The sequence below is a fragment of the Heterodontus francisci genome, chromosome 4 (assembly GCF_036365525.1).
Source record: "Heterodontus francisci isolate sHetFra1 chromosome 4, sHetFra1.hap1, whole genome shotgun sequence".
Taxonomy (NCBI): domain Eukaryota; kingdom Metazoa; phylum Chordata; class Chondrichthyes; order Heterodontiformes; family Heterodontidae; genus Heterodontus; species Heterodontus francisci.
In genome coordinates, this window is record NC_090374.1 from 48,426,278 (window position 1) to 48,445,789 (window position 19,512).

General features: G+C 45.9%; 1 protein-coding gene across 6 annotated transcripts in view; it reads left to right on the top strand.

Moving 5' to 3' along the window:
* The window catches only part of wdr41 (WD repeat domain 41), a 95,413-nt gene that overhangs the window by 38,910 nt on the left and 36,991 nt on the right, over positions 1–19,512 (top strand). For all 6 annotated transcript variants that reach the window (XM_068029479.1, XM_068029485.1, XM_068029483.1 and 3 more), the window contains one exon: positions 3,213–3,275. In XM_068029479.1, the coding sequence (XP_067885580.1) occupies positions 3,213–3,275 (63 nt within the window). The remainder of the gene's footprint in view (positions 1–3,212; positions 3,276–19,512) is intronic.

Below are 19,512 nucleotides of genomic sequence, written 5' to 3' on the forward strand. Positions count from 1 at the left end.
GTTCCTGTGAAAATGAGGGATAGAAATGGCAAGATTAGGGAACCATGGATGACAGGTGAAATTGTGAAACTAGCTAAGAGGAAAAAGGAAGCATACATAAGGTCTAGGCGGCTGAAGAAAGACGAAGTTTTGGAAGAATATCGGGAATGTAGGACCAATCTGAAACGAGGAATTGAGGGCTAAAAGGGGTTATGAAATATCTTTAGCAAACAGGGTTAAGGAAAATCCCAAAGCCTTTTATTCATATATAAGGAGCAAGAGGGTAACTAGAGAAAGGATTGGCCCACTCAAGGACAAAGGAGGAAAATTATGCGTGGAGTCAGAGAAAATGGGTGAGATTCTAAACAAGTACTTTGCATCGGTATTCACCGAGGAGAGGAACATGACGGATGTTGAGGTTAGGGACAGATGTTTGATTACTCTAGGTCAAGTCGGCATAAGGAGGGAGGAAGTGTAGGGTATTCTAAAAGGCATTAAGGTGGACAAGTCCCCAGGTCCAGATGGGATCTATCCCAGGTTACTGAGGGAAGCGAGAGAGGAAATAGCTGGGGCCTTAACAGATATCTTTGCAGCATCCTTAAACACGGGTGAGGTCCCGGAGAACTGGAGAATTGCTAATGTTGTCCCCTTGTTTAAGAAGGGTAGCGGGGATAATCCAGGTAATTATAGACCAGAAGATACTGAGGGATAGGATCTATTCCCATTTGGAAGAAAATGGGCTTATCAGTGATAGGCAACATGGTTTTGTGCAGGGAAGGTCATGTCTTACCAACTTAATAGAATTCTTTGAGGAAGTGACAAAGTTGATTGATGAGGGAAGGGCTGTAGATGTCATATACATGGACTTCAGTAAGGCGTTTGATAAGGTTCCCCATGGTAGGTTGATGGAGAAAGTGAAGTCGCATGGGGTCCAGGGTGTACTAGCTAGATGGATAAAGAACTGGCTGGGCAACAGGAGACAGAGAGTAGCAGTGGAAGGGAGTTTCTCAAAATGGAGACGTGTGACCAGTGGTCCACAGGGATCCGTGCTGGGACCACTGTTGTTTGTGATATACATAAATGATTTGGAGGAAAGTATAGGTGGTCTGATTAGCAAGTTTGCAGATGACACTAAGATTGGTGGAGTAGCAGATAGTGAAGGGGACTGTCAGAGAATACAGCAGAATATAGATAGATTGGAGAGTTGGGCAGAGAAATGGCAGATGGAGTTCAATCCAGGCAAATGCGAGGTGATGCATTTTGGAAGATCCAATTCAAGAGTGAACTATACAATAAATGGAAAAGTCCTGGGGAAAATTGATGTCCAGAGAGATTTGGGTGTTCAGGTCCATTGTTCCCTAAAGGTGGCAACGCAGGTCAATAGAGTGGTCAAGAAGGCATACGGCATGCTTTCCTTCATCGGACGGGGTATTGAGTACAAGGGTTGGCAGGTCATGTTACATTTGTATAAGACTTTGGTTCGGCCACATTTGGAATACTGCGTGCAGTTCTGGTCGCCACATTACCAAAAGGATGTAGATGCTTTGGAGAGGGTGCAGAGGAGGTTCACCAGGATGTTGCCTGGTATGGAGGGCGCTAGCTATGAAGAGAGGTTGAGTAGATTAGGATTATTTTCATTAGAAAGACGGAGGTTGAGGGGGGACCTGATTGAGGTGTACAAAATCATGAGAGGTATAGACAGGGTGGAAAGCAAGAAGCTTTTTCCCAGAGTGGGGGATTCATTTACTAGGGGTCACGAGTTCAAAGTGAGAGGGGAAAAGTTTAGGGGGGATATGCGTGGAAAGTTCTTTACGCAAAGGGTGGTGGGTGCCTGGAACGCGTTGCCAGCGGAGGTGGTAGACGCGGGCACGATAGCATCTTTTAAGATGTATCTAGACAGATACATGAATGGGCAGGAAGCAAAGAGATACAGACCCTTAGAAAATAGGCGTCAGGTTTAGATAGAGGATCTGGATTGGCGCAGGCTTGGAGGGCCGAAGGGCCTGTTCCTGTGCTGTAATTTTCTTTGTTCTTTGTTCTTTCTTTGAGACGACTAACCTGTTTGGACAAAGAGGTCTGTTCCAACATGCAATTTTAGAATTATTCACACTACTGCAGTATCAAAGATAGAGTTCTAACCTTACAACGGTATATTAGTAAAAGATTTATTTGTAAGTTAATCCATGATCTTATTGGGGGGGCGGTGGCGGTGCGGGGTGTCATAAGGAACACTTGAAGATTGGATTTTTTAATTGGAGCCAAGTAATTATGAAGTTATGATGCAGTTAGTGATATAGCGATTCCACTGGATGGGTGAGATTTAGTACAAGGGCACAAATTTAAGCTGATCACAAAGAATTAGAGGAGGTTAGAACAAAATCTTTGCACATAGTTTGGTTAGAATGTTGAATTCTCTGCCACAAATTTCTTGAAGCAGAGTCAATAAATTCAGTAGCAGTTAAAGATGTAGTTTCTTGAAAAAGAGCAATATTAAAGAAAATGGAAAGCAAGCAGCAGAGTGGGATTAGTTGGGCAAGGTGGCACATAGAGAAAAACATCAATATATACCAGATGACCTAGGTAGTTTGTTTATATGTTGTCTTATACAGTCACTGTGCAAATTAATCAAGCAAGTTTGGGATGATTGGATTACTGCATTTGTATCTATATATCATTAACTGCCAAACCAGACATCTCAAATCTTCAAGGTTTTGTGATCAATATATTTAATGAGCAAGTATATACTATTTAAGTGTACTGCTTGTTCAAAATATTCCCTGTTATATGTGAAAAAGATGGTCGTAAAAATGTTCTTGTCAAGTCTCCTAGCAACTAGGTCACTGAATAATGTTCCTTTTGAAGAGGTATCCTGAAGCAATTCTAATTTGTATAAGTGTTGCAACTTCAGAACGGCCCGAGATGTTCTGGCGCTCGCCGACCTTCCATAAGCACATGATTATCCAAGTACACTGAACACTCAGCATGCAGGAGTTTTTTTCCTGATGCTGGGTGGCTGTGTATCAACTTGGGTTTGTTCTTAAATTGTTGAGCGCATTGCTAAGCACGTTGTGGGGGTACTGTCAGTAATTTCATTGCAGGAGCCTTCGGGGAAGGAAGCCTGATGCAGTTGATCCTTAGGACGAGAGATTTAATGTTTACTGTTTTGGAAAAGAAAAGTAATTCAGTGATTCAAAATTAATTTCACATGGTTTTTCCTTTATTGATGCAGCCAGATCTGGGATTTAGACACTGGCAGCCAAATCCATTTGTTAACAGAATTTCAGTCCTCTGTTAAGGTAAGAGAAAGGCTATAGAATTTGTATTGATGGATATAAAGCTCTGTCATTTAATGCATCTCTGGTTGAGTGGCTTCAGGTGAAACATTTTAAACAAAAGTCTTTTCTGAAAACAAAATACTGCAGATGCTGGAAATCTGAAATGAAAACAAAATTTTGGAAACACTCTGCAAATCAGGCAGCATCTATGGAGAGGTTATTGGCCTGAACTGTTAATCTTACCTTCCGCTCTTCACAGGAGCTGCCTGATCTTAGTGTTTCCAAAATATTCTGTTTTGATTTCAGATTTCCAGCATTTTTCTTTATTTAATTCACTGTCACATCTCTTCCAGGCATGCTCACTTTGAAGTTTGCTTTTTGACGTGATTTCAGTTTGTATCTTACCTGGTACACCTTCATTGCTATCCGTTTTCCTCTCATTTCTTAATGTGCTCTCTAAAACGTGCTTTCTCAGCTATATCTGTTCTCTCAGCAATGGTCTGCAGGTTCCATTGAAAGAATTATGACAGAAGAAGGCCATTGAGCCCATTGTGTCTGTACCGGCTGAAAAACAGCTATGCAGCCCAATCCTACCTTGCAGCTTTTGGTCTGTAGCCTCGTAGGTTGTGGCACCTCACAGGCATAACCAAGTGGTTTTTTTTAATGCGATGAGGATTTCTGCCTCAACCATCCTTTCAGGCAGTGAGTTCCAGACCCTTACCACCCTCTGGGTGAAAAATTACTCTCCAACTCCCTGTTAAGCATTCTACCAATTACTTTAAATCTATGACCCCTGGTTATTGACCTCTCTGCTAAAGGAAGTAGGCCCTTTTTATCCACTCCGTCTGGGCCCCTCATAATTGTCTATACCTTAATTAAATTGCCCCTCAGTTTCCTCTGTTCCAAAGAAAACAACCCCCCAACATAGTAGAGTCATAGTCATCCAGCATAGAAACAGGCCCTTCGGCTCATCGTGTCTGTGCCGGCCATCAAGCATTCTAATCCCATTTTCCAGCACTTGGCCCATAGCCTTGTATGCTATGGCGTTCCAAGTGCTCAGCTAAATACTACTTCAATGTTGTGATGGTTTCCTGGATAATCCTTGCTACCCTTCTTAAGCAAAGGAACAACATTGGCTATTCTCCAGTCCTCTGGGACCTCACCTGTTTCCAATGAGGATGCAAAGATTTCTGTCAAGGCCCCAGCAATTTCCTCCCTTGCCTCCCTCAGTATTCGAAGGTAGATCCCTTCAGGCCCTGGGGACTTATCTACCTTAATGCTTTGCAAGACACCCAACACTGCCTCCTTTTTGATAATGAGATGACTGAGACTATCTGCACTCCCTTCCCTAGGCTCATCATCCACCAAGTCCTTCTCTTTGGTGAATACTGATGCAAAGTACTCATTTAGCACCTCACCCATTTCCTCTGGCTCCACACATAGATTCCCATCTCTGTCCTTGAGTGGGCCAACCCTTTCCCTGGTTACCCTCTTGCTCTTTATATACGTATAAAAAGCCTTGGGATTTTCCTTAATCCTGTTTGCTAATGACTTTTCATGACCCCTTTTAGCCCTCCTAACTCCTTGCTTAAGTTCCTTCCTACTGTCTTTATATTCCTCAACTGCTTCGTCTGTTCCTAGCCTTCCAGCCCTTACAAATGCTTCCTTTTTCTTTTTGACTAGGCTCACAATAACCCGCGTTATCCAAGCTTCCCGAAACTTGCCAAACTTGTCTTTCTTCCTCACAGGAATGTGCTGGTCCTTGATTCTAATCAGCTGACGTTTGAAAGAATCCCACATGTTAGATGTTGATTTACCCTCAAACAGCCGCCCCCAATCTAAATTCTTCAGTTCCTGCCTAATATCGTTATAATTAGCCTTCCCCCAATTTAGCACCTTCAAACGAGGACTACTCTTATCCTTATCCACAAGTACCTTAAAAGTTATGGAATTATGGTCACTGCTCCCGAAATGCTCCCCCACAGAACCTTCGAATCACCTGGCCGGGCTCATTCTCCAATACCAGGTCCAGAATGGCCCCATCCCTAGTTGGACTATCTACATACTGTTTCAAGAAGCCCTCCTGGATGCTCCTCACAAATTCTGCCCCATCCACGCCCCTAGCACTAAGTGAGTCCCAGTCAATATGGGGGAAGTTAAAATCACCCACCACTACAACCCTGTTACCTTTACATCTTTCCAAAATCTGTCTACATATCTGCTCCTCTACCTCCCGCTGGCTGTTGGGAGGCCTGTAGTAAACCCCCAACATCGTGACTGCACCCTTCCTATTCCTGAGCTCCACCCATATTGCCTCGCTACATGACCCCTCCGAGGTGTCCTCCCGCAGTACAGCTGTGATATTCTCCTTAACCAGTAATGCAACTCCCCCACCCCTTTTACATCCCCCTCTATCCTGCCTGAAGCTTCTAAAGCCTGGAACATTTAGCTGCCAATCCTGCCCTTCCCTCAACCAAGTCTCTGTAATAGCAACAACATCATATTTCCAAGTGCTAATCCAAGCTCTAAGTTCATCTGCCTTACCTGTTATATTTCTTGCATTGAAACAAATGCACTTCAGACCACCAGTCCCGCTGTGCTCAGCAACATCTCCCTGCCTGCTCTCCCGTGCCACACTAGTTTAAACCCTCCCGAGTGACGCTAGCAAACCTTGCAGCCAGGATATTCGTGCCCCTCCAGTTTTGATGCAACCCGTCCTTCTTGTACAGGTCCCATCTGTCCCTGAGGAGAGCCCAATGGTCCAGATATCTGAAACCCTCCCTTCTACACCAGCTGTTCAGCCACGTGTTTAGCTGCACTATCTTCCTATTTCTAGCCTCACTGGCACGTGGCACAGAGAGTAATCCAGAGATTACAACCCTAGAGGTCCTGTTTTTTAACTTACTACCTAACTCCCTAAACTCCCCCTGCAGGACCTCATCACTCTTCCTGCCTATGTCATTTGTACCGATGTGTACCACAACCTCTGGCTGTTCACCCTCCCCCTTCAGAATGCCCCCTGTCCGTTCAGAGACATCCTTGACCCTGGCACCAGGGAGGCAACGTACCATCCTGGAGTCTCTTTCATGTCCACAGAAGCGCCTATCTGTGCCCCTGACTATAGAGTCCCCTATAACTATTGCTCTTCTGTGCTTTGTCCCTCCCTGCTGAACAACAGTGCCAGCCGTGGTGCCACTGCTCTGGCTGCTGCTGTTTGCCCCCCCCCGCCCCCCCCCAACAGTATCCAAAACGGTATACTTGTTAGAGAGGGGGATAGCCACAGGAGATTCCTGCACTGACTGCCTGCCCCTTCTAATGGTCACCCATCTATCTGCCTGCACCTTGGGTGTAACCACTTCTCTAAAACTCCTGTCTATGACGCTTTCCGCCACCTGCATGCTCCTAAGTGCATCCAGTAATCTCCTCCCTCTGGTTTAGTTACTCTACTTATTAATTAGTTAATTAGTGTTTTAATCAATTTTTATCAGTTTTATTTTCAAATTCGGTGCGGATTCCCTACCAGCCAATCAGGTTACAGCTTTCCTGTGATGTCACTTTTCAGTTTTTTTCCCCCACCCGAGGTAACTTACCGGTTTGGAACTCCACCCTCCGAGTCTTCTCCGAGAATGTAGGCCACGAATCCCCGAGGTAAGTTTTTTTTTATACTTACCACTCCGGAACTCCGCCCTCCGAGTCTTCTCCGTGAATGTAGGCCGCGAATCCCCCTGCTTTTACCCTCATCTACACATCTAGTCACCTCGAAAATTCAATCGAGTTAGTTAGACACGATCTCCCCCTGACAAAGCCATGCTGATTATCCCTGATTAATCCCTGGCTCTCCAAGTGGAGATTAATCCTGTCGCTCAGAATTATTTCCAATAGTTTCCCTACCACTGATGTTCGACTCACCGGCCTGTAATTACCTGGTTTATCCTTGCTACCTTTCTTGAATAATGGTACCACATTCGCTGTCCTCCAGTCCTCTGGTACCTCTCCTGTGGCCAGAGAGGATTTGAAAATTTGTATCACAGCTCCTGCTATCTCCTCCGTTGCCTCACATAACAACCTGGGATACATTTCATCTGGGCCTGGGGATTTATCCACTTTGAAGCCCGCTAAAACAGTTAATATTTCCTCACTTTCAATACTAATATGTTCAAGTATATCACAATCCCCCTCCCTGATCTCTGCACCTACATCGTCCTTCTCCATAGTGAACACAGATGAAAAGTAATCATTTAAAACCTCACCTATATCCTCCGGCTCCACACACAGATTACCAGTCCCTAATGGGCCCTACTCTTTCCCTGGTTATCCTCTTGCCCTTAATATACTTATAAAATGCCTTAGGATTTTCCTTTATGTTGCCCGCCAGTGTTTTTTCATTCCCCTCTTCGCTCTCCGAATTACTTTTTTTAATACCCCCCCTACACTTTCTATACTCCTCTACTACCTCCGCTGTTTTCAGCGCTCTGAATCTGCCATAAGCCTCCTTTTTTTTCCTGATGCAATCCTCTATATCCCTTGACGTCCAGGGTTCCCTGAACTTGTTGGTCCTACCCTTCACCTTTAACGGGTACATGTTGGCTCAGAACTCTCACTATTTCCTCTTTGATTCCCTCTGGTCTGATGTAGACTTTCCTACAAGTAGCTGCTGCCCGTCCACTTTGGCCAGATCCTGTTTTATCATACTGAAATCGGCCTTCCCCCAATTCAGTACCTTTATTTCCGGTCCGTCTTTGTCCTTTTCCATAACTACCTTAAATCTTACAGAGTAATGGTCACTATCCCTGAAATGCTCCCGCACTGACCCTTCTACCATTTGTCTGTCTTAATTCCCTTACTAGATTAGGTCTAGTACTGCCCCTTCTCTTGTAGGACTTTCTACGTACTGGCTCAAAAAGCTTTTCTGTATGCATTTTAAGAACTCCGCCCCCTTTAAGCCTTTTGCACTAAGACTATCTCAGTTGATATTAGGGAAGTTGAAATCCCCTACTATTAATACCCTATTATTTTCACACCTCTCTGAGATTTGCCTACATATCTGCTCCTCTATCTATCTCTCCCTGACTGTTTGGAGGCCTGTAGTGCACTCCCAGCCAAGTGATTGCCCCCTTTTTGTTTTTAAGTTCTACCCATATGGCCTCATTTGAGGAACCTTCTAAGAAATCCCTCCTTACTGCAGTAATTGACTCCTTGATCAGTAGTGCCATACCATCTCTTTTATCCCCTCCCCTGTCACGCCTGAAGATTCTGTACCCTGGAATATTGAGCTGCCAGTCCTGTCCCTCCCTCAACCATGTCTCTGTGATAGCAATAATATCATAATCCCATGTGCTAATCAACGCCCTCAATTCATCTGCCTGACTAGTAAGACTCCTGGCATTAATATAGATGCAATCCAGTCTTGCATTTTTCACTTGTGCCTTAACAGGTCTATATTTGCTCTGCCTTCCAGACTGACTCAGTTTTTCTTATATATTTGACTGTGCATCACCCCTTACTGTACCTCCACTCTGTATCCCATCCACCTGCCAAATTAATTTAAACCCCCCCCCCCGCCCCCCCCCCCCAACCAACAGCACTAGCAAACCTCCCAGCAAGGATGTTGTTCCAGTTCAGGTGCAACCTGTCCAACTTGTACAGGTCCCACCTTTGCCAGAAACAGCCCCAGTGATCCAGGAAACTAAAGCCCTCCCTCCTGCACCATCTCCTCAGCTGCTGTATTCTCCTATTCCTATACTCACTAGCATATGGCACCAGGAGTAATCCAGGGTTTACAACCTTTTGAGGTCCTGCTTTTTAATCTTCTACCTAGCTCCCTAAATTCTTGTTGCAGTACCTCATCCCTCTTTCTACCTATGTCATTGGTACCAATGTGTACCACGACCTCTGACTGTTCACCCTCCCCCTTCAGAATGTCCTGCAGCCGCTCTGTGACATCCTTGATCCTAGCACCAGGGAGGCAACATACCATCCTGGAGTCACGTTTGTGGCCACAGAAGTGCCTATCTGTACCCCTTACGATAGAATCTCCTGTCACTATAGCTCTCCCACTCCTTTTCCTCCCCTCCTGTGCAGCTGAGCCACCTATGGTGCCACAGACTTGACTCTTGCTGCTTTCCCCTGGGAAGCTATCTCCCCCAAAAGTATCCAAAGTGGAAAGTCTGTTAGAAAGGGAGATGGGCCCAGGGGACTCCTGCACTACCTGCCTAGTTCTTCTACTCTGCCTGGCGGTCACCCATTCCCTTTCTGTCTGAGCAGTCTTTACCTGCGGTGTGACCACCTCCCTGTACGTGCTATCCACGATGCTCTCAGACTCGTGGATGCTCCACAATGTCTCCAGCCGCCACTCCAGATCCAAAACATGGATTTCGAGTAGCTGCAGTTGGAGACACTTCCTGCACGTGTGTTCGCCCTGGACACTGGAAGCGTCCCTGACTTCCCACATTGCACAGGAGGAGCATTCCACGTTGCCGAGCTGCCCTGCCATGACTTGCCTTTAATTTATCCCCTTAAAGATTATCCCCTTAAGGATTATTTACACTAGGGACCTTGATTACCTAAAAAAAAAACACTACCTAATATATTTAAAAAAAAACTATAGACCTTTTCCTTTGCTTTAGTGACTCACCAATCAATCACCTTGCAGCTATCCAATTTTTCCTCCTAGCTAAAATTCTCCATTCCTGGCAGCATCTTCATAAATCTTTTCTGTACCTTCTCTACTGTGAACACATCCTTCCTGTAATGCGATGACCAGAACTGTACGCAGTAATCTAGCTGTGGACTAACTAGTATTTTATAAAGTTCTAGCACAACCTTCTTGCTCTTATACTCAGTGCTCAGCCAGTAAAGGAAAGTTATCCGTATACCCTCTTGACCACCTTATCTACTACCGGGAGTGGTAATGTTACTCGTAATCCAGAGGCCTGGACTAATGCTTTGGAGACACTAGTTCAAATCTCATCACGGCAGCTGGTGGAATTTAATTCAGTTAATAAATCTGGAATAAACTAGTGGTAATGGTAATGTTCTTTAAGGAAGGAAATCATCTGTCCTTACCCAGTCTGACCGATTGTGTGACTCCAGACCCACAGCAATATAGTTGACTGAACTACCTTCTGCAATGGCCTAGCAAGCCACTCAGTTGTATCAAACTGCCACCAAAAAGTAAAAAAAGAATAAAACCGTATGGACCACCCGATATCGACCTAGACACTGGAAATGACAAAGGCACATCCTGCCCAGTCGGCCCTGTAAAGTCCTCCTTACTAACATCTGGGAACTTGTGCCAAAATTCAGAGAGCTGTCTACAGACTAGTTGAGCAACTGCCTGACATAGTCATACTCATCGAATCATACCTTACAGCCAATGTCCCAGACTCCACTATCGCCATCCCCGAGTATGTCCACCAGCAGTCGGGAGGAACAAGCCTTGGCAGTCCTCAACATTGACTCCGGTCCTCGTGATGTCTCATGGCATCAGGTCAAACGTGGGCAAGGAAACCTCCTGCTGACCCTCTCAATTGATGAATCCGTACTCCTCCATGTTGAACGCCACTTGGAAGAAGCACGGAAAAGTAGCAAGGGCACAGAATGTGCTTTAGATGTGGGTCTTCAGTGTTCATCACCAAGAGTGGCTAAGTAGGACATATCTGCCAGACCGGGCCTGCAGCAGGTGCTGAGAGAACCAACAAGAGGGGAAAACCTACGTGGCCTCGGAGTTGTATCTGTCCATGACAGTATTGGCAGGAGTGCCCACCGCATAGTCCTTGTGGAGATGAAGTCCTGTCTTCACCCTGAGGACATGCTTCATTGTGTTGTGTGGCAGTACCACTGTGCTAAATTGGATAGATCCTGAACAGGTGTGGCAGCTCAAAAATGGGCTGCCATTCAGCTGTCTGTCATCAGCAACAGAATTGTATCCAACCGCAATCTGTAATCTCAGGCCTGGCATATTCCCCACTCTACCATTAACATCAAGCCAGGGGATCAACCCTGTTTCAATGAGGAGTATAGAAAAGCATGCTCGGAGCAGCACCAGGCATACCTAAAAATGAAGTGCCAACCTGGTGAAACTGCAGCATAGGACTACATGCAATGTACAGAGCTAAGTGATCCCACAATCAATGGATCAGATTAAAGCTCTGCAGTCTTGCCGCATGTGGTCGTGAATGGTGGTGGACAATTAAACAACTAACTGGAGGAAGCTCCACAAACAGTTCCAGCCTCAATAATGGAGCAACCCAGCACATCAGTGCAAAAGAAAGGCTTAAGCATTTGCAACCATGTTCAGCCAGAGGATGATCCATCTCTGCCTCCTCATGAGGTCCCTCATGAGCATCTCAGATGCCAGTCTTCAGCCTATTCAATTCACTCCACGTGATATCAAGAAATGGCTGAAGGCGCTGGTTACGGCAAAGACTATGGGCTGTGGCAACATTTAGGCTGCAGTAGTGAAGACTTGTGCTCCAGAACTAGCTGCACCCCTAGCCAAGCTGTTTCAGTACAGCTACAACACTAGCATCTACTGGACAATGTGGACAATTGCCTAGGTATCTCCTCACCAGAAAAAGCAGGACAAATCCAATCCAGCCAATAACCGCCTCATCAGACTGCTCTCGGTCATAAACAAAGTGATGGAAGGTGTCATTGACAGTGCTGTCAAGTGGCAATTGCTTAGTAATAATCTGCTCACTAATGCTCAGTTTGGGTTCCTTGAGGGCCACTCGGCTCCAGTCCTCATTACAGCCATGGTTCAAACATTGATTTGAAATGGTGATGTTGCTAAACGTTAAGGAGAGATGGTTAGATTCTCTCTCGTTGGAGATGGTCATTACCTGGCACTTGTGTGAATCCCCCACCATCAACGTCCTGGGGGTTACCATTGCCCAGAAACTTAATTGGAACAGCCATATAAATAGTTTTTTTTATTATTCGTTCATGGAATGTGGCGCTGCTGGCTGGGCCAGCATTCATTGCTCATCCCAAATTGCCCTTGAGAAAGTGGTGGTGAGTTGCTGCCTTGAACCACTGCAGTCCATGTGGGGTAGGTACCCTCACCGTGCTATTAGGAAGAGAGCTCCAGGACTTTGACCTAGCGACAGTGAAGGAAAAGTGATTATAGTTCCAAGTCAGGATGGTGTGTGGCTTGGAGGGGAACTTGCAGGCGGTGGTGTTCCCATGCATCTGCTGCCCTTGTCCTTCTAGGTGGTCGAGGTCGCGGGTTTGGAAGGTGCTGTCTAAGGAGCCTTGGTGCATTGCTGCAGTGCATGTTGTAGATGGTACACACTGCTGCCACTGTGCAGCGATGGTGGAGGGAGTGAATATGGATGGGGTGCCAATCGAGTGAGCTGCTTTGTCTTGAATGTTGTAAAGCTTCTTGAGTGTTGTCAGAGCTGCACCCATCCAGGCAAGTGGAGAGTATTCCATCACACTCCTGACTTGTGCCTTGTAGATGGTGGACAGGCTTTGGGGAGTCGGGGGGTGAGTTATTCGCTGCAGGATTCCAGCCTCTGACCTGCTCTTGTAGCCACGGTATTTATATGGTTACTCCAGTTTCTGGTCAATGGTAACCCCCAGGATGTTGATGGTGGGGGATTCAGCGATGGTATCCCCAGTGAATGTCACGGGGAGATGGTTAGATTCTCTCTCATTGAAGATGCTCATTGCCCGCCACTTGTGTGGCATGGTTGTTACTTGCCACTTATCAGCCCAAGCCTGGATATTGTCCAGGTCTTGCTGAATTTCTACACATACTGCTTCAGTGTCTGAGGAATCGCAAATGGTGCTGAACATTGTGCAATCATAAGCAAACATCCCTACTTTTGACCTTATGATTGAAGGAAGGTCATTGATGAAGCAGCTGAAGATGATGGGGCCTAGGACACTACCCTGAGGAACTCTTGCAGTGATGTCCTAGAGCTGAGATGATTGACCTCCAGCAACCACCAGCATCTTCCTTTTTTGCGCTAGGTACTACTCCAACCTCTCAGCACTACATGAACTGCTATGCCTGTGCTGGGACGAGGGAGCAGTACCCCAGGACATGCGCGATGCCAACATCATCACCCTCTATAAAAACAAAGGTGACCGCGGTGACTGCAACAACTACCGTGGAATCTCCCTGCTCAGCATAGTGGGGAAAGTCTTTGCTCGAGTCGCTCTGAACAGGCTCCAGAAGCTGGCCGAGCGCGTCTACCCTGAGGCACAGTGTGGCTTTCGTGCAGAGAGATCGACTATTGACATGCTGTTCTCCCTTCGTCAGATACAGGAGAAATGCCGTGAACAACAGATGCCCCTCTACATTGCTTTCATTGATCTCACCAAAGCCTTTGACCTCGTCAGCAGACGTGGTCTCTTCAGACTACTAGAAAAGATCGGATGTCCACCAAAGCTACTAAGTATCATCACCTCATTCCATGACAATATGAAAGGCACAATTCAACATGGTGGCTCCTCATCAGAGCCCTTTCCTATCCTGAGTGGTGTGAAACAGGGCTGTGTTCTCGCACACACACTTTTTGCGATTTTCTTCTCCCTGCTGCTTTCACATGCGTTCAAATCTTCTGAAGAAGGAATTTTCCTCCACACAAGATCAGGGGGCAGGTTGTTCAACCTTGCCCGTCTAAGAGCGAAGTCCAAAGTACGGAAAGTCCTCATCAGAGAACTCCTCTTTGCTGACGATGCTGCTTTAACATCTCACACTGAAGAATGCCTGCAGAGTCTCATCGACAGGTTTGCGTCTGCCTGCAATGAATTTGGCCTAACCATCAGCCTCAAGAAAACGAACATCATGGGGCAGGATGTCAGAAATGCTCCATCCATCAATATTGGCGACCACGCTCTGGAAGTGGTTCAAGAGTTCACCTACCTAGGCTCAACTATCACCAGTAACCTGTCTCTAGATGCAGAAATCAACAAGCGCATGGGTAAGGCTTCCACTGCTATGTCCAGACTGGCCAAGAGAGTGTGGGAAAATGGCGCACTGACACGGAACACAAAAGTCCGAGTGTATCAGGCCTGTGTCCTCAGTACTTTGCTCTACGGCAGCGAGGCCTGGACAACGTATGCCAGCCAAGAGCGACGTCTCAATTCATTCCATCTTCGCTGCCTTCGGAGAATACTTGGCATCAGGTGGCAGGACTATATCTCCAACACAGAAGTCCTTGAAGCGGCCAACACCCCCAGCTTATACACACTACTGAGTCAGCGGCGCTTGAGATGGCTTGGCCATGTGAGCAGCATGGAAGATGGCAGGATCCCCAAAGACACATTGTACAGCGAGCTCGCCACTGGTATCAGACCCACCGGCCGTCCATGTCTCCGTTATAAAGACGTCTGCAAACGCGACATGAAATCGTGTGACATTGATCACAAGTCGTGGGAGTCAGTTGCCAGCATTCGCCAGAGCTGGCGGGCAGCCATAAAGACAGGGCTAAATTGTGGCGAGTCGAAGAGACTTAGTAGTTGGCAGGAAAAAAGACAGAGGCGCAAGGGGAGAGCCAACTGTGCAACAGCCCCAACAAACAAATTTCTCTGCAGCACCTGTGGAAGAGCCTGTCACTCCAGAATTGGCCTTTATAGCCACTCCAGGCGCTGCTTCACAAACCACTGACCACCTCCAGGCGCGTATCCATTGTCTCTCGAGATAAGGAGGCCCAAAAGAACTACTCCAACCAGCAGAGCGTTTTCCCCCCCGATTCCCATTGACTGTAGTTTTGCTAGGGCTCCTTGATGCTACGCTCGGTCAAATGCTGCCATGATGTCAAGGGCAGTCACTCTCACCTCACCTTGAGTTCAGCTCTTTTGTCCATGTTTGAACCAAGGCTGTAATGAGGTCAGGAGCTGAGTGGCCCTGGCGGAACCCAAGCTGAGCGTCAGTGAGCAGGTTATGCTAAGCAGGAGCTGCATGACAGCACTGTTGATGACACTTTCATCAGTTAAGTGATGGATCGAGAGTATATTGATGGGGTGGTAATTGGCCGAGTTGGACTTGCCCTACTTTTTGTGAACTGGAGATACCTGGGCAATTTCCCACATTGCCAGGTAGATGCCAGTGTTGTAGCTGTATTGGAACAGCTTGGCTAGGGGTGCGGCATGTTCTGGAGCACAGGTCTTCAGTACTATTGCTGGAATGTTGTCAGCCCATAGCTTTTGCAGTATCCAGTGTCTTCAGTCGTTTCTTGATATCACGTGGAGTGAATCAAATTGGCTGAAGACTGGTGTCTGTGATGCTGGGGACTTCAGGAGGAGGCCGAAATGGATCATTCACTCGGCACTTCAGACTGAAGATGGACGCAAATGCTTCAGCGTCATCTTCTGCACTGATGTGCTGGTCTCTGCCATCATTGAGGATGGGGATATTTGTGGAGCCACCTCCTCCAATTAGTTGTTTAATTGTCCACCACCATTCACGACTAGATGTGGCAGGATTACAGAACTTAGATCTGATCCGTTGGTTATGGGATCGCTTAGCTCTGTCTATCTAATGCTGATTGCGCTGTTTGGCATGCAGGTAGTCTTGGGTTGCAGCTTCATCAGGTTGACGCCTCATTTTGAGGTATGCCTGGTGCTGCTCCTGGCATGCCCTCCTGCACTCTTCATTGAACCAAGGTTGGACCCCGGCTTGATGATGATGGTAGAGTGGGGATGTGCCAGGCCATGAGATTACAGATTGTGGTTTAGTACAATTCTGTTGCTGCTGATGGCCTACAGCGCCTCATGGATGTCCAGTTTTGCATTGCTAGATCTGTTTGAATTCTATCCCATTTAGCACGGTGGTGGTGCCACAAACACGTGTATGGCTACAAGAGCAGGTCAGAGGCTGGGAATTCTGCAGTTACTCACCAAAGGCTGTCCACTATCTACAAGGCACAAGTCAGGAGTGATAATACTTTCCACTTGCATGGATGAGTGCAGCTCCATCAACACTCAAGAAGCTTGACACCATCCGAGACAAAGCAGCCCTCCATCCATTACCTTAAACATTTGCTTTCTCCACCACCGGTGCACAGTGTGTACCATGTATAAGATGCACTACAGCAACTTATCAATGCTCTTTTGACAGCACCTTCCAAACCTGCAACCTTTACCATCTAGAAGGACAAAGGGCAGCAGTCACATGGGAATACCACCACCTGCATGTTACTCGCTAAGCCACATGTCATTCCGACTTGGAACTTTTTTTTTCTTCATTCATGGGATGTGGGCGTCGCTGGCTTAGGCAGCATTTATTCCCCTTACCTAAATGCCCTTGAGAAGGTGGTGGTGAGCTGCCTTCTTGAACCGCTGCAGTCCACAGTGCTGTTAAGGAGGGAGTTCCAGGATTTTGACCCGGCGATATAATTCCAAGTCAGGATAGTGTGTGGCTTGGAGGGGAACTTGCAGGTGGTGGTGTTCCCATGCGTCTGTTGCCCTTGTCCTTCTAGGTTGTAGAGGTCACAGGTTTGGAAGGAGCATATCGCAGTTCCTTCACTGTCGCTGGGTCAAAAACTTGGAACTCACTCCCAAACAACATTTGTGGGTGTTCCTGCACCATGTGGACCGCAGCAGTTCAACAATGCTGTTCACCACCAACTTCTCAAGGACAGTTAGGGATGGGCAGCAAATGCTGGCCTTGCCAGCACTGCTCACATCCCATGTAAGAAAAACCATTCTGTCTGACCTTCAAGGATCTTTGAACATGCACTCCAAGGTTCCTCTGTTCCTGTACTCTTAGAATCCTACCATTTATTTTGTATCTCCTTGCCTTGTTTGTCCTCCCCAAATGCATTACTTCTCAGTTCTCCAGATTGAATACCATTTGCCATTTTTCTGCCCACTTGACCAGTCCGTTGATATCCTCCTGCGGTCTGCAGCTTTTTCCTTGCTATCAATCACACAGCCAATTTTTCTATGATTTGCAAACTTCTTAATCATGCCACCTACCTACATTTATGTCTAACTTATTGACATATAGCTCAGACCGCAAGGGATCCAGTACTGAGCCCTGCAGAACCCCAGTGGAAACTGCCTTCCAGTCATGGAAACAACCATCGACCATTTGCTTTTATCTTTAGTTATTTTTTATTACATTTTTTTTGGTTAATTTTATATTAGTTTGTTTCTAAAGTGCCTACCCACTTTTTTTTTCATGTTTGTGCTTGTGGCTGTTCAGTTTTCAGTCCATTAACACCCTATCTGTACTAATGCTTTGTCTTTCAGCATACCATTAACATATTTTTTGCCTTTGCTCCATGACCTTCTGGTCAGCTATTCTGTGACCTTGTCCTATCAACACTATCTCTTTTGTTATCTCTTGCCCCATCCCCACTTTATTTGCATAAGATCTTTTACATTTCTTATATCTGCCAGTTCTGAAGAAGGGTCACTGACCTGAAACGTTAACTCTGCTTCTTTCTGCACAGAATGCTGCCAGTATTTCCAGCACTTTCTGTTTTTACATTGACCATTACCCTTTGCTTCCTGCCACTGAGCTAAATTTGGTTTCAACTTGCCACTTTCCCATGATCTTTTAATTTTTTGACCAGTCTGTCAAGTAAACTCCATCAATTGCATGACCCTCATGAACTCTGTTTGTTACTTCCTGAAAAAAAATCGATCAAGTTCCTCAACCTTGACCTTCCCTTAACAAATCCATGCTGACTGTCCTTGATTAATCTGTGCCTTTCGAAATTGCGATTTATACCTTGTCTCAGAATGTTTTCCAATAATTTGCCCACCACCGGGTTTAAGCTGACTCGCCTGTAATTACTCAGGATATCCCTTCCTCCCTTTTTAAACAACAGTACAATGTTAGCAGTCCTTCAGCACCATGCCTGTAGCCCGCGAGGATCGGAAAACGATGTTGAGAGCTTCTGCTCCCTTGCTTCCCTTGGCAACCTGGGATATATTTCATTGGGGCCTGGTGCTTTATCCACATTCAAGGATGTTAAATACCTTATTTCTTCCCTCACTGTTTATCCCATTAAATATTTTCACACTTCGCTTCCTTGACCAAAATGTCTGCATTGCCCCCCTCTTTTGTGAAGACAGGCGCCAACTATTCATTAAGAATCATGCACATATCTTCCACCGTTACACACAAGTTAGCTTTTTGCATTTCTAATTGGCCGTACTCTTTCCTTGTTATCCTCCTGCTCTTTATGTAATTATAAAACACCTTTAGGTTTTCCTTGATTTTACTGAGCAATGTTTTTTCATACCTTCTTTGTTTTCCTAACTTTTTTAATTTCACCCCTGCACTTTCTATGCTGCTCTTGGCTTTCTGTTATATTGAGCTTTTGGCATTTGATGTAAGTTTTCTTTTTTTGCCTTCTACTCTGTATGCTCTTTGTCATCCAGGCATAGGAACTGGGCCTAAATTTGGGAGTCCCACCCTTTTTTCTTTATGGAAACATATTTGTTCTGAACCCTGCTTGTGCAGGACTGAGGTGCCCTGCCATGCCTCTATTTATTAGACTAACTAAGCCTAAAAGATATAAACAAATGACTTGTTTAAAAAAAAATTCCAGCTACTCACCAATCAGCACTTTGCCTTGTGCTTCACTTTTAGTTTTTTTTATCTTGCTCCCTGCTGCGCTTCCTCCACTCTGCTGCTGTGCCCCCGAACTCCTTCAGGTCTGCACTCCTTACTGTGGGCTTTCCAGTTGAGGCCTACTGCCACAGCCTTGCTTTTTACCCCCTCTGGCCGCTCTGCTACTCCATCCCTGAGCTCCTTCAACCCTGCACTTCCTGCCTTCAGGCTTTCTAACTCATACCACAGGGATTCCAGTGTAAATTCTACCAAAACTGTTGCCATCCATGATCACATACCTGTGATATTCAGCATTGCTCTAACCAGTACTGACAGTGCTTCATGAGATTCATCCTCTCCACCATGTACTGCCACTTGCATGTTCTTCAAATTTCTCTTCAGGGCTGACTCACTCTAATTCAGAGCTGTTCTGATCCTCAGTTCCATTTTACCCTCTGCTTCATCCTGCATTTTAATAAAAGTCCCTTTTTTCTTTTCAGATATCAAGGACTGCAAGCTTCAGTTTTTCTTTTCTGATGCTGACGGAAAACCATCAAGTCTGAAACATTAAACCCAACTTTCCTCTCTCCAAAGATGCTGCCTGACCTGCTTTAGTGTTAGCAGCGGTTTCTGCTTATATTTTTCTGGTTTACTGGCCTATGGTTGCAGTGATCTCAAATTTACGCATAAAATCACAAATTACTGTACAGCAGATGACCATTCAGCTCCTTGCAGCTG